This window comes from Vipera ursinii (genome assembly GCF_947247035.1).
Source record: "Vipera ursinii genome assembly, chromosome: 1".
In the NCBI taxonomy this organism is placed as follows: domain Eukaryota; kingdom Metazoa; phylum Chordata; class Lepidosauria; order Squamata; family Viperidae; genus Vipera; species Vipera ursinii.
In genome coordinates, this window is record NC_139512.1 from 235,595,581 (window position 1) to 235,616,787 (window position 21,207).

The 21,207-nt window shown below is 34.1% G+C and overlaps 1 protein-coding gene across 26 annotated transcripts in view; it reads left to right on the forward strand.

The window, feature by feature from the left end:
• The window catches only part of RIMS1 (regulating synaptic membrane exocytosis 1), a gene marked incomplete at both ends in the record, with an annotated part of 283,958 nt that overhangs the window by 223,034 nt on the left and 39,717 nt on the right, over window positions 1–21,207 (forward strand). For 11 of the 26 annotated variants that reach the window (XM_083350604.1, XM_083350618.1, XM_083350598.1 and 8 more), the window contains one exon: window positions 18,472–18,584. The exons of 12 other annotated variants lie outside the window; for them this stretch is intronic. In XM_083350604.1, coding sequence (XP_083206730.1) covers window positions 18,472–18,584 — 113 coding nt within the window. Of the gene's footprint in view, window positions 1–3,788; window positions 3,819–18,471; window positions 18,585–21,207 lie in introns of all 26 variants that reach the window. 3 more of the 26 variants (XM_083350593.1, XM_083350600.1, XM_083350597.1) reach the window with 1 other exon arrangement.

Below are 21,207 nucleotides of genomic sequence, written 5' to 3' on the forward strand. Positions count from 1 at the left end.
AGCTAATTGATGGCAATTTGGTGACAGGAATGTGAACAAGACTAATGAAATCCCTTTCTGAGCATGTCAAAATCCAATGAAAATATGGGTAAAATGTATTACTGGGTGAAACACAAAGGAATATAAGGGAACTACATTTTAGAAGGTTGGCTGTTGAAATTTCAAAAGAGTGTTGTCCACTAGTCCACTCTGTCCTATTTAAAACAACATAATTACTGCATTTCAAAGTTATATAACTTTCTTGTGAAAATCCACAACTGTTAGGTTTGAATTAGAAATCATATACAATGTATTCATACAATTTATATTTTTTACATTGTGTTTCATAACAGGTTTTCGATTTTTCCTTCTGTATATTATGCTAGTATCCTATATCCTTTTAGAAAATAATATTTAGATATTCATCTTTTGCCAATATTTATAACATGTGAGTTGAGTTTCCTAATGAAAAACAAATTGGAGATCTCATTGAAGAATTACCAAATACAATACGCATACAGTTCTTTGTTCACCCACTTGTGCTTCTTTAGAGTATCAAAATATGAAAGTGTGCTAATTTCCACGCCTCATTTTTCTAGGAGCAAAGGGGATTTTTTTTGTTGGTATTCATATATAATTTTTTCTTACTGTAAGATCATACATACATACTATGTGTTATATAATTCATATTGTGAAGAAACACAAATTGTCCATGCAATTTCTCATTACAAATGTTGCGTCATCAAATTTATGCTTACATGATTTTGTTGGCTGGAAATCAATTTCGAACTATTAAAAGTGGAAAATTTGAGCAATTTCAATAAAATAGAAAAAAGGCATCCAACGTGATTGTTCTTACACTTCAGTACACTTAATTTCACTTGTTCTCAGGGCTGACTTGTTATTCATCATGTTGGTACAAATTTAATGTGAATCTAAACTTTTTTCTGGTTAGTTTCTGAAAGCACTAATCAATTTATTATATTAAAGTGTGCCATATCTGCATAGCTGCCATTCAGGGTGAGTCCTCATATCTGCCTAGTACATTTCCTCTTCTTTTTTTTGCAGTCTTCTTCAATGCTGTCAGTTTAAATATAGTAAAGAAATGCAGTTTTAAAATGTGTGCCTTGGGTGGCTTGAAAAATGTTTTGACTTGAGAATTTTGTCTAAGTTCTGCCCTACAGTATTATTGTCCAGTTGCAAATGTGAAGCAGACAATCGTGTGACTTTGGCTATTTTACAGAGAGATTACTTCTTGGAACAGAACTAACTTCTAACTAGTTAACTCTAACCGTCAACAGAAATTAATTTATATCATTTGGAATGTCTGCTATTTTTACAAATGGGATGGGATCAAAATAGATCAGCCATTTTTGTAGTATGGAGTATATGGAATATGCACCAGAAGGAAGAGAGCTTGATCGTAACATAAGAAATGTACAGTATGTTAATTCAAAGATGATAATGCATACTTTTCTTGCAAAAATTTTAATTTAGTAGAATTTAGCAAATTATTCTTGTAGCATCTGTCCTTATTTGCCTGTAGCATATTGAGATATTTCTGTATTCTGGGAAATAATATCAAGTGTTTAAAAAATGCTTACAAAAATAATGAGAAACAAAAAAAAATACAGAGGATACAACATAGAACTGATTACAGAGAAACAGGTCCAATGAAAATATGCAAATTACAAAAATACAGATTATGTGATTGCTTTTATTGATTTCCTGATTATTGTAAATCTGTTGATTAATGGTGACTATAATTGTGATATATATGCCAGTTTATAAATTTCATTAATTTTACTGGATTAGGGTTGTCAGTATCATGTTTGGATGACAGCCAATGTCTTGTCATAGCATTTCAAACACACCACTTTTCTCTAAAATGTCTGTACTTAATTATACACAGACACACACACACACACACACACACACACACACACACAGTCACTGATTTTTCAGTTCCTCAGTGTGGATAATACATTATCGTAACATTTGATGTAATGCAGTCTTTTCTATTAAAAAAATTAAAACATGTTCATCATGTATGAATTGACAGTTTTCATTGAAGTAGATAGTTTTGTTCTGTCAAAAGAGGAACAAATGTTTTGCTGCAGAAGATCATGTGCCAGCAAGGGAAGAATTAGGACTGTCATATACTGTGTCATTTCAGATCTACAAACATTAGGTCTTTGCAGGATTTAGAATAGATTTTTTTCTGAAAATGCAGGGTTGTTGTTTTTTTTTGCTAAGTGGTCTCAGTAAGCTTTTCATTTTTATTTCTGAACTTCCAAGTGAAAATGTGCTGATGAGGGAATTGTATTATTTCTTATGCCTGAACATTTACTTAATACACCCTGCTTAATTGAAGCATCTGTAAAAAATGCATGTCACAAAGACTTGAGCGATGTTCATGGGTTGTAATAGACAGTACATCTTTTTAAAAAAAGCATTAATATGTCCTGATTTGCAAATATATAAAGATCATCAAGACATGTTTTTGGCCTCTTTTATGAGGCCAGTGGTGTCATATTTTTTCATTTTTCAGAATTGAATGTTGTTTGATTTAATAAAGAATGTCTGTTAGACAACTGATTGCCAAAAAGACATATTTGGAGTGTGAGCATGTGCCTTCTATCTGTGTATATTTTACGCTACAATTTCATGTATATGTAAATTTTTATGATATTCTGATCATTTATATCTTAAGAATAGTTTAATCAGGTACAAAAGCAAAATACAAAACTTAGAATTGTTATATACTTAAGACAATATGGACTCTTCAGTGCTCTCTGAGCTTTGCTTGCAGATCTCTCATTAACTACCTAGGTAGCATCGTCAGTGCCTAGGAGCTTAGGACAATGTTTTATTCTGCAGTATTCGACATTGTGTTATGATTAGTACGATATCAGTGTTTGATAGTATATATTAGATTGGCTTATTATACTTTGTTTAAAATGCCTCTTAAATTTTGCACAAAAATTATGCCAGGATCCATTGGAGTATTGTATTAAAGAAAGCATACTTGATTTTATTCAGACACAATACATCTTTAAGTAGTAAATTGTGACTTCATAGGGAAAGGCAGTTTCTTATTAAAATATGTTGAAATTGATGGGAAAATATGTGGTAATAGCTCATTGAAAAGTCATAAATTAATAGCTATCAGTTCTTCAGATTTGTCAATGTACACATATTATTGGCTGTGTGTGTGATTTTGCTATTCCATTTTTGCAATAGAAACTTTTTTTTCACTTTGTTCATCTGAGTGTTGTTTCTAATACCATCACTTGAAAGCAATGCAGGTCTAATTAAAGTACAATGGGTTGTATTCTAATCTGAATGGATTAAAGGAAATACCTGTGTATTGTGTGATAATACTGTGTTTTGTTTTTATTTTAATGTGTGAACGTCTTAAATGATAAATGATGTGGAAAAAATGGACAGATTCACATTCATAAACATTTGAAACAGCAATTCTTATGGGCTCATCACATCAAATGCAGCTTTTGAATGATATTTAAACTTCAGAACTTGTAAAATTCATATTCCAGGCCATGATTCAGCATTAAAAATACTGAAGACAATTAATTTCAGTGAGCTTGAGCATGTTTACCTTTGTATCGACCTCAGAATTTATAACTTGTCATGATTTATTTTCATCTGTTTCCCCACATTAATTTTCTGCATGTTGCAACAGAACCTATAGTGTTTTTCATTTTCATGTATAACACCATTTTGTCTAACTTTAAATTGCTGATTTCTTTCTTTTATTCCCATCATTCCGTGCATTTTATTCATTGAAGAACAAGAGACTTATAGTTCATCATCCAAAGGTAAATATCCATGTCAATTTTACTAACATTACTCATGCTGTGTTATCTTTATTCTGCACTAATTTCATATTAATCCATTTCTGTAGGTTACATTCAGTTAAATCATTGCATTAAGCTAAGGCTACAGAGGACCTGCTACCCACAGTTTAGTGATTCATCAGTAGGGCAACTTCCTCGCTGAGGGGCAGAGCATGGAAACAGAGTGCTGTTACCCAACGTTCTACAGTTTGGATAATTCAGTAGACTACAACATAAAGTGTAGGGAATTTTCAGGAAAAAAAGGAAAAAAATTAAAGTGCCTAGAATTCATACATTCTAGGCACTTTAATTTTTTCCTTTTTCCCCTGAAAATTTGGCTTTATTTTTATTGTTATTTTAGCTTTAAAATCTGCATAATAAGCTTTCAGCGTGTGTTTAATGCACATAATAAAATCAGATGAAGGGTTTTTATTCTGGGTCCATAATTCCGTTCTATTCCCATCCTACTGAATAGAACATGTAAAAAAGATATTTAAAATGAATTATCAAATTTTATACAGCTGGATGTACCTACATGCTCTTTTTAATATTCCCTACAGAACATGTATATTAGATATGGCCTACCATATGTTTATTGTAAATATCAAACACACACAAATAGGATTCTCAGATTAACAAATAGTAAGATTTAACTGTGATTAGCAGCTTATAAAAAGAAGGATAGCTAGACTTATTGTGATGATATAGAAGCATTAGTCTCCTCAAATGGCTTCTGCCTATGGTGAGACTGCAATTCCTAGAATTCTTAGCTGAAGCTCATGCTATTATAGAATTTTAACCTTTTCATCCCATCACATTTGGAAGAGTATGGATGATGGAAGGCTAATAAATACATATTCCTTGTGTCACTTGGGATGCCATAAAAGATGCAGCTCTGGGTTTGTTATGAAATATCTCTCCCTCAGGCTTAACCTATTGTGTCTCAGATGATTTCCCCATCTTCTGTAATAGGATTGCTCAGAAAGATAAATCAAAGCTCCAGAGCTATATCAAACAATTTGGAGACAGTATAAATTATAATCTGGATAAGCAGATCAAATAATTTCATAATTATGAAGCATAAAGATTATACTGTGAGTTATTAGAAATGTCAGCAAGGAACATATTTGTTAATCTAAGATGGATAATATCCAAGAGTTCAGTGAAACACCAAAGATGTGGGGTAGAGATTTATTTTTTGTTAACTTGGATAGATAGATATTGTGTGGTTTTTCTTATATATATTTTCTTTTTAAAAAAAAGTATACTTTTTCTATTTCTTTTAAATTTCTGTAAAATTTGTTAAAGATTTTGAAAGAAGGGAAAGGAAAGGAAAACCTTGTTTCAAACTTCATGAACCAGATTTCTAATATTATGTTACAAAAAACTGATTATTTTTTTCTGTTTCCAGTGGGAGCCTTTCCCCCAAAACTATCAGTATTTGATATCAGGGACAATTTTTATCAGGTTTACAACTTGAAAGGAAAGGGTAATATGTATCTTTCTTTTGTGTTATGATCCTGATAAAAACTCTCCCACACTTAATGCTGTTATCTAGTACCTTAAATTTCAGCTATCAATATTGCAGCTCCATTATTGCCTATGAAACTTGATTTTGGAAAGTTACCGCTCCAATATACATAGATGTATTCCCTACTCAGGAAAAAAAGAATAATTTATAGAAAGTATTCTTTCCTGCAGTTTCATATTCATCTTCTGCTTCAACAGAAGGTGGCTGACTCTATATAGAGCAAGACCTTCTTTTCGCTTTCTAGCCCCTTCTTTGAGGACTATTGACTGGGATCTCATGTAGGCTGCTAGCCCACAATTGCCAGAAGAAACCAAAAGACATGCATCTACTTCTCTAGGTAAGCCTTGTTTAGCACCTTAAGGCACTAGATTCAACATGATTTGAATGGCTTTCCCACAGATATTAGTAGAAGAGTGCATTTCTGCCACTTCCTTGCTGTCTATTCTAGAATATAGTATGATGAAAACAACTAAAAAGTTGGAGCAGAAATATAATGGGAGGTTATGTTTGGCAGTAGAACTGATTCTTTTTGGAATAATTACAAGTAATGTGCTTAAGCCCCCACCCCCAATAAAGTCAAAATATATTTATTTATTTATTTATTTATTTTATTACATTTATATACCGCCCTTTCCCGAAGAACTCAGGGCGGTTTACAGGGTGATTAAAAAACCAAAATACAAAAGTTAAAAACAAATTTAAAAAAATTATATTTGTCCCTGCATAAATAAAACCCCAGTTAAAATAAGATTAATCCTCAGCCTGGGCCAGAAAGCTCGAAGAGCCAGGTCTTCAGGCCCCGGCGGAATGAACGGAGGTCGGGGGCAGTCCTCAGCTCCACTGGCAGCTGGTTCCAAAGGGCAGGCGCCCCCACTGAGAAGGCCCTATCCCTGGGTGTTACCCGCCGGCAATCTCTTACCGGTGGCACCCTGAGAAGACCCTCCCTGTGGGAACGCACTGGACGAAAGGAACTTGATGCCGGCAGCAGGTGTTCCCTCAGATATCCCGGACCCAAGCCATTTAGGGCTTTATAGGTCATCACCAGCACCGATTTAACTGCATAGGAAATATGTAAAAAGAGACATCTTCTCTTTCCTCTCAGATATGTTCTTAGGTTACTTATAATTATGACCAAAGAATCATATTTTCACTAGAATTGCTTGTTTGAGTCTTTAAAAGCTTATGCTTATGTAATCAGTGATAGCATCTAGCTGCCATGTTTTGTGCCCATCTCTTTTTCAGTTGCCTTTGGCTTTTCCAACCGTCAGGATCTCCTACAGCAGGGGTGTCAAACTCAACGTCACGACGTGTCGCGATGCATCACACCTTTTTTTCCCATTGCTGGCAATGGGGTGGGCGCGGTTTTGCCATTATGCCTCCGGCCCATGGGCCAGCAGTTTGACACCCCTGTCCTACAGAAACTTTTGCTTTTGAACCAGGTGACCAAACTTAACTTTAGCTTCATTATTAGTGTTTCCAATAAAAAGGTCTAGTTTATTTAATCTAATATTGAATGATTTGTTTTTCTTTTGATCCCAAATATTCCCGGCAATTTTTTCCAGCACTACAATTAAAAGCCATAGATTTTCCTTGTTTAATCTTTGTAATGGTTCAGCTTTCATTGCAGTATATTTTTGCCATGGTCTTGAACTCTGATAGCTTTGCACTTCGGCATTTTATCTAATTCTGTTTCAGTCTTTCCCCCAAACAGCAGGTACTTCTTAATTTTAGGGTTACAGTCACCACCCCTGTGTATTATTCAGCCTGGGAAAATAAAGATTAATTTTACACTTATTTTCACTTTCAACAAGAAAGATCTTAAGTCCTCTTAGCTTCCCAACATCCAAGTCACATTATCATATCTGGGGTTGTTAATGTTTGTTCCAACAATTTTGATTTCTATTTTTTCAAAATAATTCATTAATTAATTAAAGACATCCAATGAAGGTATATAGTCCACCACTCTTTTCCCAGTTCTAAACCATTTAATTGTTCCATTTTCTTTTCTAATGTTGCTTCATGGTCATCATTATCAATTCTTCTGTAGGCAGATGAAGTGGCTTAATTAGTACACCCATTTTTTTAAAGTTCTGCTTGTTGGGATCTATTTCTCAACACCTGGTCAATCAAAACCTTGCTATAATGAAAATAAAAATAAAAATAAAAAACATATCTACTGAAACTTTCATGTAACTGTATTTTCTATTGTCCATCAAATGTTACCAAAGTGACATTGGATGGTCCTGACTTTTCTAAATCCAATATGTACATATGTACTGGAGCATCATCTTGTTCATTTGTAGCTGTTTGATAGTTTGAACATTCTTTAGAACTGCCACTTTTTAACAGTGGAAAATAAATTGACCTTCTCTAGTCCTTTGACTGTCATTGTGCTTTTCATTCCTGCATGCAAACCATAAGCTACACTTTTAGCTGTGTAATTGCAAAGGATTTTAAACAAATCAGCATGATTTTCATCAATTACATCTTGGTTGCTTCCCGTATTTAACTTAACAGTCCATAATGTCTGATTCTGGTTTAGTGTTCAAACGTTTGCATGTGTACAAATTTTGGGGTCTTTCTTATAGTCATGCTAGTTTTTTATGCCTTTTTTTCCTCCATTAGATCTTTGCCTTTTTTTCGTTGTAATACTTATTGTTGCATAAATGTTTCTCTTGATTTCTGTTATTTTATTAATAAAGTTCTTGTCCTTTACATTGTTATCTTGAATTGCGTTGCTTGTTTAGATCTAATTTATTGATTCTTCTTTGGAACTTGGTTGGACAAAGTCTTATTTGCCTCTGTTTGCTTTCCATCTTTCTTCAGCCATTTTTAATATATCAGTACAGGTAGTCCTTGACCTATGACCACAATGACTGTTGATAAGTGAGACAGTTGTTAAGTGAATTTTAACCTATTTTACAATCTTTCTTGCCACGGTTGTTCAGTGAATCACTGCAGTTGCTAAGTTAGTAACACAGTTGTTAAGTGAATCTGGCTTCCCCATGACACTTGGGCATATGTTTAATTTTCTTTTAACTTTTGTATTTTTGTATTTTTTATATATCTGCCCTGTTCACCGCCCTGAGTCCTTCTGGAGAAGGGCGGTATATAAATAAAATTATTATTATTATTATTATTATTATTATTATTATTATTATTATTATTATTATTATTATTATTATTATTATTAGCTTGTCAGAAGGTCACAAAATAGAATACAGTAGAATAGAATTCTGTATTGGCCAAGTGTGTTTGGACACACAAGGAATTTGTGTCTGGTGCATAAGCTCTCAGTGTACATACAAGTAATAGTGATGATCATGATCATAAACAACATGAAAATACATTCATCATAAATCATAAAATACAACAAATCATAGGATGCCACACTTAGGTGATAGTCATAGAATGCTAGCTAAGCAAACAACATAAATCATACTAGGATACAAAAAACAATATACCGGTAAATTGTAAGATACAAGCAACAAAGTTACAGTCATAGGTGATCACATGACCGTGGGCACTCCAACCGTCATAAATAGAAGCCAAATGCCAAGTGTTCATGTGACCACAGGGATGCTGCAATGTGAAATGTGAAAAATGATCATGAGTCACTTTTTCAAGGCTGTTGTAACTTTGAACAGTCACGAAATGAATGGTTGTAACTCAAGGTCTACCTGTATATAGTCAACTTTGTCTTCTTTTTCTTTTTGCCTTTTGGGATATTTTTGCTTACTTCATCTTTAATGTGTCATATATTTCAGTTCAGAGTTCTTCAGGCACTCTATGTATCAAATGGAGCATCGGGTGTTATTTTTGTTGACTGAATAGAACTTCTCTATATTTTTTGCATAGCATATAGTCAATTCAGTTTCAATGTAGTCCATTCAGTGATGTCTTTGTGTATGTAATATCACCTTTTGTTGTTTGGAAGATACTTGCTAAAAAAATTGAATTGTCTTTGCAGAATTCTATTAATACATATCTTGCTTGAGTTTATGCACCAGTACCAAATTTTAAGTTATTTTATGTCCAACTGTATCAATCCAACCTTCCATGGGGGATGGGTGGCGTGTTGACAAGATACTACAGTTCACAATAGAAGTGTTCAGCTTCCATTTTTTCAGCAACCGTAGTTGGAACACAGATTTAAATCATCATAATGTTGACTGAAATTAGATTTTAGACCCAAATTTTTTAAAATAAATTTTTATGTTTTATTAGCTTATAATATGAAATACAAAAATACAAAAGCAAGTCGTGTGAAATAAGGGGGAGGGGAAGGAAATGAGAGAAGTGTGGAAGAGAGGGAGGAAAGAAAAAAAAGGCATACTTTGGTGTAGAATAAGGCCTTAACATTGAACCTCAACTTGTAACTCTTCCATAATACTATAAACTAGCCATTTCTATAACAGCAAATCAATCTAATCAGTAAAACCCAAAATCAAAGTTTTTTTTTCCACCTCAAGCACAAAGTCCAGAAGTGGTTTCCAAGTAGAAACAAAAGTACTTATATTCAATTCTTTAATCAAAGCAGTCAATTTAGCTATCTCTGCTAACTCCATCAGCTTTGTAGCCATTTATGCATGGTGGGAATCGAGCTGTCATTCCATTTTTGTGCATAGAGTAGTTTTGATGCCATTGACATACATAAGATCAGAGTTCCCAAAAAAATTTCCAAGTCTTTTTCCATTAAGCACAAAAGAAAAGTTTCTGGTTTTATCTATATATTCTCTTTAAGAACTTTCTGTATTAAAATATGAATCTTATTCCAATGTGTCTTTGGTTTATCACATCTCCACCATAAATGGTTAAAAGTCCCTTCTTTACATTTACATTTCCAACATTCATTTGAAATATCTGTCTACATTCTGGACAACTTTTCTGGTATCAAATACCAGCAGTACATCATCTTACAAAATTTTTATTTTAAATTATAGTTTAGTGTGAATTTTAAACCTTTCATCCACATATTCTCCCATTGTTCAAGCATCACATTATATCCAAAGTTCCTTACCCACTGAATCAGATAATGTTTTACATGTTCACTTTCCAAATTCAATTTCAATAACATTTCAAAGACCTTAGCAATAATACGTTCATCACTATCACACAGTAAAATTTCCAGTTTATTTTTAACAAAGTCAAACCTACAACTCTTTTTTATCTAGTTTGAATCTTTCTATCAGTTATAAGTATGTAAACTAATAGCGGATTTTAGATCCAAATCGAGATAATTCTATCATTTGGGAGTTGCATCTGAGCATTTTCTGTGAAGATCTGATGTTTGATGCAAATCAATCCATTCTATTGCTAATTCTCAGAATATCTTTGTTCAGTCATGACATTTGTGCTCTGGCAACACCAGTACTGTCTTGGTTTATAGTTATGCCATTTCAGATGCTAGCCTGTCTGTCTATTTAGTTTCCCTGAAAGTAAGGCCTACCCCACAAATAAGCCCTAGCTTGATTTTGGGGGGTAGGCCTAATATAAGCCCTACCACAAAAATAAGCCCTAGTTTTGGGGCGAGGCACTCACCTAAAACTCAAGTTAGGGTGGACTAATAGAGAGGGTTCCTATTTCTTTTTCCAATGCTTCATATTTGATCTTATCTCTCATCTAAGACCTGCCTGTCATGGACGAACCTTTGGGGAATGTATATTCCAAACAACATTGCTCAGAATCATTGGATTGTGCAAATGCCCCTTGACCCTTAAGTTAACAGTACGTGAAAGATCCATCTAAGACCTATAGGAGGAAAATTCAAAAACCACTATCAGGTTTTAATATTTAGAAAGTTAAGATCTCTTAATCAACTCACATTGACTTTCTATGTTGCTAAGACTAAGAGTGGACCAATTGTACTCCCAATTTTTTTTTATTATGAATGATGAAAGGGAAGGTATGGTTGAAAGATACTTGGAGAAATGGCACTTCTGTCCTGCAGAATTTATGACCCTCCTATAACGGAACTTCTGTCATACGATCAATCGATCATTTGCAGTCCCTTCATCAACTAACAATAAATTATACATATCTTGGAGTCTCTTGAGAGATGAACAGGTTAAAAGTCTCACTAAATGCTTTTTCTTACCAATTATCACAAGAATCTCCATACACCTTCATATATAGACAGCTTTTAAAGTAAGTAGTATCATTTTTCTTTTTAATTACTTTGAACTTTATTTTCCAGAACATATAATAAAGACTCCAATATTTTATCTGTTTCTTCTTCCTATAAGGAAAAGTTGTTTATAATCAATATATTAAAAAGTAGCGATTATCATATCTTATCTTTCAGTCTACTCTAAATAACTATTAACTGTAGAGCAGTTCTTTATTTGAGCAACTGTATATATTTAACCTTTACTGTCATTCTCAAGAATTAATATTGACCGTAATGTTACCAATCTTGAGACAAAGGAATTGCTTTTCATTGGCTATACAGAGTATTCTAAGACATTTCAGAGTAGTGTCCTCTTTATTCTCTTTTTTTTTTTATTGAAAAGTTTTAAAAAATACAATTTTCCTTTAAGAAACCCCCCTTCCCCCTCCCTCCTCCCCTCCCTACCTCCCCCCTATCTCCCCCCCTCCCCCTCTCCCTCCTCCCTCCCCTGCCTCCCCCCCTCTACTTCCCCTCCTCCCCCCCTCCCCCCCCTCCGACTTCCCAGAGCAAAATACAAGGTATATATCTAAAAAACAATCATAAACAATCATATACTAACAATTATAAACTCTAAAATCCATCACTCTCTAGCTTATATAGAGTAAACCAATCCTTAACAATACTAAATATATATAAAAAACTAAAATAAAAGAAAACTAGCATCATTCCCATCTATGTTCTTCCACATTTCCCTATTACCTAAACATATTCTCATTTACACCTCACAAACACCTATCCCTATTAACCTCTCTAGCCAAAATAGACTATAATAGATAGTTCTTACACAAATTAACCCGCATTAACCCACAAAACTTTCTTCCTCTTCCTCTGTAATAAATTGTCCATTAATTCCAAATTAAAGATGTGTCCTCTTTATTCTCTTAATCATGCACATTTTTAGCAAGGCTAAGAAAGTCTCCACTTAAACTAATCAAAGCTTATTCCTTTGGATGCTCCTCTTCTGCTACAGTTGGCCTCACGTGTCAAAAGAGCTGAGGCCATTTTCACCACCTCTAAATATTTGTCTGGGAAAGGTTATAAAAGCTTTAAACTAATAATTTAAAAATTGCTTTCACAAATGAATTGCTGAAGCAATATTGGGTAACAAACCCTTGCAGATTATTCCATAATTAGTTTAAGTAGTTTCAATTTGGGAAAGCTAGTCTTTTGGGTGTGCATGTGGGTGTTGTGGTATAAACTGGAAGTTGTTCCTGGAATGTTTCATTTTTCTGTCTTTCTGCTCAAAAGAACCAAGATCAATGCATGAAGCAATAAAGTTACATTATCAGGAAGAAAAATATATGTACCATCAATAACAGAAGGGAATTATTTAATTGAACTGAAGTAACAGTAGGAATGTGAATAAGAGTAGGGACAAGGAAGAAAGCAAAAAAAGGCAAGAGTAATGATATAGAATAGGATTCTATCATAATAGGATTCAAGTTAATAAATAACTTTAAGAGGTGAATTATGTATAAGTTGTTTTAATGTTATATATGGCTTTGCTAAACAGTAACTATTTCTGTTAAAAGTTTCTGGGCACAAAACTAAATTCATCAAAAAGAATACATGGTATGAATAATACAAATATTGAATACGTCTTCCAATCTCTTAGCAGATCTTTACAAATAAGTCTCTTTTTTAATTGATATCTTTTATTTTTTGGATTTTGCATATGGAGTTATATTTTAATAGTTACATTATGAGTAGAAATACCATGTGCAAGCCTTAAATTTTCCAGAACTCATCAGCAACATAATACGTAGTTCCAGGCACAAAATGAAATCAAGGAGCAAGTGCCAAATACTTTGAATAAATTGTACCACAATTTGTGATACTTTAGATCACACCTTTGTCGATCCCTAGGTTTCTTTGATGAAATGAAGACACACACAATGTTTTAAAAATATCAAATCCCCTGTTACCCATTCTGTTCCCATCTTTCAATGTAGAACTAGAGTTCTTCGACATTTTTTTCTTGTAGTCAGTAGCAACATTACTTGCCACTTGTATATATAGCTTCTGTTTTAACGCAGAACATTTGAGGAGCTGTTTCTTTCTAAGGTTTCCCATGTAAGGATCTCTCTAGGTTCTTGCAGTTCACCTTGAATAACCCTGATTACAAGTCTTTAGCCAGAGGGGAAATTTCTAAGCAGCAATTTCTCCCTCCCTCCTCTAGCATCCTGTAAAAAAATATTATGAACAGGAAGAACGGATGTATCAGTTGCTTTTAAAAAGCAAACATACAGATAAAACAAGTATCACAGAACTATGGGAATAACTTTAAATACCACTAAGCTATTAGTGAATCTCCTTCTGTCCTGCAGAGAGATGCTTACTCAATGCCAGCAGTTTTTTCTTTCTCATCATACACAGTACAAATTGAGTTGTCTAATGGACTAAAGTATTTTAAAAACAGAGCACATACTTAACACAAACCAAATATTTTTACTTTTAAAAACAGTTATTAATGCTATATTGGCCAGTTTCCAATTCTGACATCCTTCTCCCTATAAAACAGAATTCATCATATTTTGTAAAGTTTGTAAAAGTTCATCCTCAAAACATTTATAATAAGAACATGGTAATCCATCTGGTCCGGGCTCCTTTCCTTTCCTGATTTAACACTTTTTATAGCTTTGCATACTTCCTTTATTGTTATAGGTCCATTGGTAATCTGTTTCTCTTTGTCTGTAATCCTCTGTAAATTTTGTTTCTTTAGATATTCATCTGTTTTCTCCAGAGAAATGTCTTTGTCTTTTATACAGGTTGGAATAATACTGATGAAACACATTTTGCATAGCCATGTTATTCCACTTGTAATTTCAGTATCAATTTCAACCAATCCTTCTTAAGCATTTTGCCAAAAGTTTTCTAGATCTTTGAAACCCCTTTTTTTCCTTTCTAATCCAGAAAGAATGTTGACTCACCAAGTGGGTTTCTCTTGTCCTGCCACTCAGAAAATCTCTGTTTATTTAATTGATTACATCAGAAAGTGTTTTAAGAAAGTGAGGCCCCTGTGAACCTTGTGTCCATATAGGCAGCATTTAGGCTGTGAGTTTGATTGAAATCTCTTGATTCCCAGCACTCAACTCACATATTAACTAGAAAAACCTCAGTTCCTACAGTCTCCTTATGAGCAATAGCTGTCCAGAGTGCAGGAGGGTGATCCCACAATTCTCCTTGTCCAGAAAGACTATGCTGGCCAGAAATCACCATTTAGCTATCCATTTCTGCTGCAGTGCCACCCCCTCTCTGTCAAGAATGTTTAGTCCACCATAGATCCTCACCCAGAAGCCCTGCAAAAAGCTGATGTAGGAGCCCTTCCTCGCTATGTTGTGTTTGGCTGCTAGATCCTTCTCCTGGTTTGGATCTCCATCTTAGCCTGGCTGATTGTCCTCTTGAGTCTTCAAGCCTTGATCCTTCTCAGTGGGTCCAGATGGAGTTTACTGCCTGATGGAGATCTCTCTCTCTCTCTCTCAGCATCAAGCTAGTTTGCCAAGTAATACTCCTTAATACTTTGCAAGAACCTGCCCCTCTTCCCATGTTTCATGCAAGGAATGGAATTTCATCTAGGCTAAATGCTGTTGGAGGGAAAAGCCTTGCGTCTTCTCCCTCTCGTCTTTTGCTTGTGTTTTTCCACAGTTCCTCAGTTTTTAATATCTTTCCTAGTTTCCTTTTTCTGTGCTCCTTGGGATCAACTGTCCATTGCCACAGATTCATGTTTCTAATGTCCTTACTAAGGCCAATCTGTAAAAATGGCAGCTTCTTTATCTCCTAGTTTATTTCCGTCTTCATTTCCCTTAGCATCTTCAAGGATTCGATTTTCTTTGATTTATTTTTTTTGAGTTACAAACTTTTGCAACCAATTATTCTCTCATGTATCCTCCAAGTGTATGCCTTCCAAATCTTAATTCCTTCACTTATTTATTTATTATAATCTGGACTGGACATTAATGTTGATTTAAGATTGTATCCTGTCTGGTGAAATGCCAGTCAAACACATAGATGAAAATTAGAGCTTTCAGTATATGCATGCTTTTTTTACATGCAAATAGAACCAATTCGCCATGATAATTGGCTTTCTGCATTTTGTATATAAGATAATATAACTAAGATAAAAATACTAGAAATGAAGTAGATGCTACTAGAAGTGCTATTACCTTTAATCATAGCATGATGCCTGATGATCTGGAAGAGGCAAGAGGAATGCTCACAATGTAAAATTCTTATTTGTACAATGCTTGGCCTGTTCTATGAAGTAATATTTATCCCTATGTTTAATTCAAATAATACAATACATGTTTGGATACTAAAATCTCTGTCAGTAAAGATCATCAAAAGTTTGAAAAATGAAATCATATACTGAGTATTTTAATATAAAAGTATTAGTTCTCAACTATCATTTAAGGCTCTTTGCACACAAACTCAGACACACACACACACACACACACACACATCCACACACATACACACATACTAACTTTATTTGTTTTCCAAAGATAAAGTGATAAAAGTTTTTAGTCCAAACTACAAATGTGCTGTTTTCCTTGAAGCCTCAGAAAACCTAGGTTTTGGGGAGTCCTTGTTGTCTTCCATTTTGAGGCAGGTAGGCATTAATGTTCCCTTTCAGACATTTCTAATAAAAAAGGTACCTTGTTTTATTGCTGTGTCATCTATGGTTTTGAGATGACGAATCTATTTTGGGTTAAATTTTGAGTCTTTAATTTTATGAAATAACATGGATAAACAATTCATGGTTGGAACTTTACAAAAATTAGATTATATCAGATAATTGGTTTCCTAGTTTCCTAGTTGCACAGTCTAAGGGTCTGGTAACCTATTGGCTAAAGACAATCCATTAGATTGTGAGTAATAATCTAAATACAATGCTCACACCCAGAAGTGTATGTTACTCCATCATGGTCTGGAAAAGCAGACAGCTTCCTATTACTCAATATCCTAGAAGACAGATGGTTAATTTTGTACTGGAATTCTGTGGTGAAATAAATATTTTGCTTTAGGTTTTAGCTGTTATATTTCTACCCTGACATCTTACAGCATTACCAAAGCTACTGGACAGTCCAAGAAAAAAAAATGGGAAGACTCGGAAAAATTGGAGGGTTACACATAGAAAATGCTGCCACCCTAGACTCTGAAATGAATGAGGCAATGTTGAGCAAAAACAAGTGACAATTTGTGTACTAACTTTAAGCCATGATGCTCCCTAAACATTTTACACCTAGAACTTTCTGTAATAACCACATGAATATGCATGGCCCAAGTTTTAGATTTCTGTGTGGCCAGGATCATTGTTTTGTATCATCTCTCTGTACTAGGGAATATTAATTTTCCTTCCCAGGGGATGTTTTTCATAAAGCAGTACTGTAGGAATGCCAGATCCTCAGGTTATTCCCTAACACATGGTGCATAGCTATGTGAATTAATCACATAGTGTTTTACAGAGGGATTTTAAGCTACCTTAGTAGCAAGTTGCAGAAACAGTATTAACAGGTTTTAGGCATATGGCTTCCCTTACCTATCTAAATGGTTATGCTGTGAAGAAAGATATTATCATCACTGGAGATGTTTGACATGTATTCATCACCTGTTTGGATTTGTATTCATTTATCTCCACTATCACATCTTCATCAAAGAGCTGTAGGCAGGGGCCTCTAAGACTAACTCGGATGATCTAGATGGCAATGAGAACATTAAAATTGGGGTCTTTACCAGGCTAGGTAGAAGCAGGCCTTTGCAAACACAATGAGCCAAGTAAATACATTTAGGAGTCGGTTAGGTTATTTGACAGAATAACATGGAAAGGAAAATACACAGCAAATATTTATTGTTGTTATTAATATCTGTCTTTTGCTTTTGTTTGATTAAAACCTAAACCATACAGTTAATGAAGTGTGTTAGAAAGTATCAATAATATTCTTCCAAAAATCCAGAATGCGCCAATACCTTCTTAGATAAGCCAGAACACATCTGCGCTTTCAGAAAAAGTAATATGCCCCAAATCTCCTGATTTGACTCATTCATTACCTGTGTCCTATTTTATATAATATTGCACATGTATTTGGTGCAACCTTTTTTAACTGTCTTATAAATCTGCTATTGCACAAAGGTTTAATTTAATCATCTTTCTCAGCTAGAAACTAAGTTTTGGTTATGTATTTACCTACATCTATGCTTTGCATACTTTCCCTTTCCCCTACTTGTAATGTTATATTTTGCACACTTAGGTGTGAGGAGGTATTTAAATTCAGTAGATGATGATGTACACTGATTTTCTAAGAAACTGAATTTACTGTTCTTGTTCTATGGAAGGAATATATATTTTTCAGGATTCTATATTCCAGGGTCAAATTAGACACAATCCAACTAGAATGTTTTCCTGTATCAAAATATTTGTGTGAGACGTAACCTCCGTTCAATATAGAGAAAAGCTTTGCATATAAACAGGCTGCTGTTTTGAGGCTTTAAATCAGTTATAAACAAAGTGATGCAAAATTGTTTGGAAGCCATGTCTACCACATTTGCAAATGTCATATCTTTTAAGAACCTCATTAAAATTATTTTAAAAGTACAATAAATATTTTAACATGGATGGAATGTTATCCTTGTAGAAGTATATTATAGAGACATATTTTGAAAAGGAAAAAAATAATATTTTTCAATTTTAAAAAATATTCTATATAAATGAATGCATGTTATGGATATGTTGGAAATTTGGAAATGTGTAGATAAGGTTTCCAAGCAATCCTTGTTGATCAGCATCAGCATGCTTATGTTTTGCTTTCACATCCTGATGGAGATACTGTTTGAATATTTATTCAGTTTGAAGTAAAGTCACATTTGCATCAAATTACTTCCTACATTCAAAGTTTTTCAACCACTTTTTAATAGTTTTCCATTATCTGTTTTTGCAGTAAATTTAGTAGTGGAGGAACGAACAAGACAGATGAAAATGAAAATGCACCGGTATAATCAGACAACAGGGTGTGGTTCTAGTCAAGAACTTGAACATGAGCAATATACTAAGGTAAATATCAAAATGCAACACTTTGTTTCAAAAGTTGGAGAATTTACATAAATGTTAAAAATATGGCATAAGACAAAAATATTGAGGAAGAATACCTGATATCACTCCAAAGATGCTTTTTATTTGTTCAATTTAGGAAGCTACTGATACTACGTTATTTTACAGAAACCATATTATTATGTCATTATTTCATTTGTGATTTTTTTTTCAATGAGGGAGCATTCCTCAGCTTTTTTTTTAAAACTAACTGCATTAAAAGAATATATCAGATGGTTACATTTAAACATTCTTATTCTGGTTATGGAAAATAAAATTGTTGCTTTGTTCCCCCTTCCCACTCATTAAAATAATAAAGAACATTAGTCATTAATCTTCATGTTGTGTTAATTAAAGTTAAAAAAACATCTTAAGGAGGATTTCTAAAACAAATCATTTTTGTCAAATTGGAAATCTTTCTCTAGGATTTGTAACTGAATCAGGGAGATATCCCTCCTTTAAAAAAAGTCTTTCTACACTTAGGAAACTTACATTTCAAGTAGTAATACAATCCCTGTGCAAGTGAGTAGCTCAGAAAGAGTGGTGAACAGGTCATTCCCTCTTTAAGTCATTCCTTTTCCTTCTTCCCCATAATCTCTCACAACTGTTCTTCATGTACATAGTGTGACTGTTTACAGCAGAAAGCTTTTACTTATCTATAAAGGCTTCCATGGATCATAAGCTTGTCACATACTATAGCATGAGTTTGCAGAAGGAAAGGATTCAATTTGCTATTCAAATATTCAGTTGTATACATTAATGTGTTGACTAAACAGTCAGATCAATCATATATAGTAATTGTTTATTTACAAGCAGAAGTTTTTGTTTAAAGTGTGATTTTTGCTAGTGATTTTATTATCCAATAATTAGGATTTTATGGAATAACTTACTGGTTGCTAACAGGAGAAATTGAATCATTATGTTAATTCACACACCACTTTTTATTGTAGGCAATCTAGACAATAACCCTATCATGGGATTTATTTTTAAAAATTGTTGTGCAATTTTTTTTCAATTTCCTCAAAGGTTTCAGATCAAAACATTATGGCAACTTATGTATTGATAAATGTAATCTGTAAAATCCAGCATTTTCATCACATGTTATGAGATTGTGATGCATGTTCTACCTATTATGTGTATGTGCAGCAATGCGTAAAGAAAACAGGGACAGTTTGTATGATTATGTTGTACTGTCCTTTTTCTCCTTTGCTTTTTATTATTTGCTCCCCATCATTCAGAAATACCAACGAACTGGTATATTTAGACCTTCTCTTTGCTTTTGTTTATATTAGACAACTTGTCTCATTCTACATTTTTTATAGTTATATATAAAAGACACTCCACTAAGTGTACTCCACTAAGCTAGTTAGGAACTGCTGCAGTGCTGAGAGTTTTGCCTACCTGTGTGAGACTTAGGAGGAGAGCAGAAAGCAATGTTTTTTAGTTGTGTCACAAACCCCTGAGATAAAATCCCTTCTCCTATATCAGGGGTGTCAAACTCAATTTCATTGAGGGCCGCATCAGCATTGCAGTTGCCCTCAGAGGGCCAGATGGGCGTGGCCTACTGGGTGGGCATGGCTAGAGTGCGTATGGCCTACTGGGTGGGCGTGGCCAGCTCTACATCGTTTGAGTGGGACAGATCTGAGGGTCTCTGGCAGGAGGAGGGTCTCTGGGCCAGGGCCAAGGCAGTGGGGGCCGTTCCCTCACTGTTTCCAGGATGGCATCGCGGGCCGCATGAAACCACTTCGCGGGCCGGATCTGGCCCCCGGGCCTTGTGTTTGACATGTCTGTCCTATATCCATATAGCTCCTTTTCTCTTGATATTTAGAAAGGCTATGAAAACAGTGTTGTGTAGAAGTAATTTTAATATGGTTATGGGTATTAGAATATTTAATAATAAATATAATAAGAGTGGGAATGTGGATTTTAACTGTTTAACTAAAAACTGTTAAATACCTTTGTTAAATTGGTTCTACTCTATGATTTTTCTGCTGGAAGCCACAATAAATTCTCCAGGAGTGTGCCCATATAGAAATCTAATAAATAATTACTAAATAGACAATTAAATTACAATAGTTTTGGAAAGCAAAGATATTGGAAGAATAAATATTGTTATATTCCTTTTCTAGAATCTTTCCAGGTATTGATGTCAGGCTGATAGATCTGTACCTGGATCCATTTTTTTCTTTTTTGAAGTTGGGGAAAAAAATTACAGACCTATCAGCCTGACATCAATACCTGGGAGGATTCTGGAAAAGATAATCAAGCAACAAATATGCAGATGCTAGAGGCAAAAAAGTCATAAACAGAAGCCAACATGAGTTTGTCAAAAACAGATCGAGCCAAACAAATCTTATTGCATTCTTTGACAATGTGACAAAATTAATGGACCAGAGGAATGCTGTGGATATAATTTACTTGGACTTCAGTAAGGTATTTGATAAACTAGACCACAACCTACTACTAAATAAGATAATTAGCCCAGTGCCAGGGTAAGCATTTCCAAGGACAGGGTAAAAAGTTGTAAGATTTGCCTTACTTCCTGAATCCTTACCTGCTGTTTGGGTTCACCCAACTGTTTGGGGTC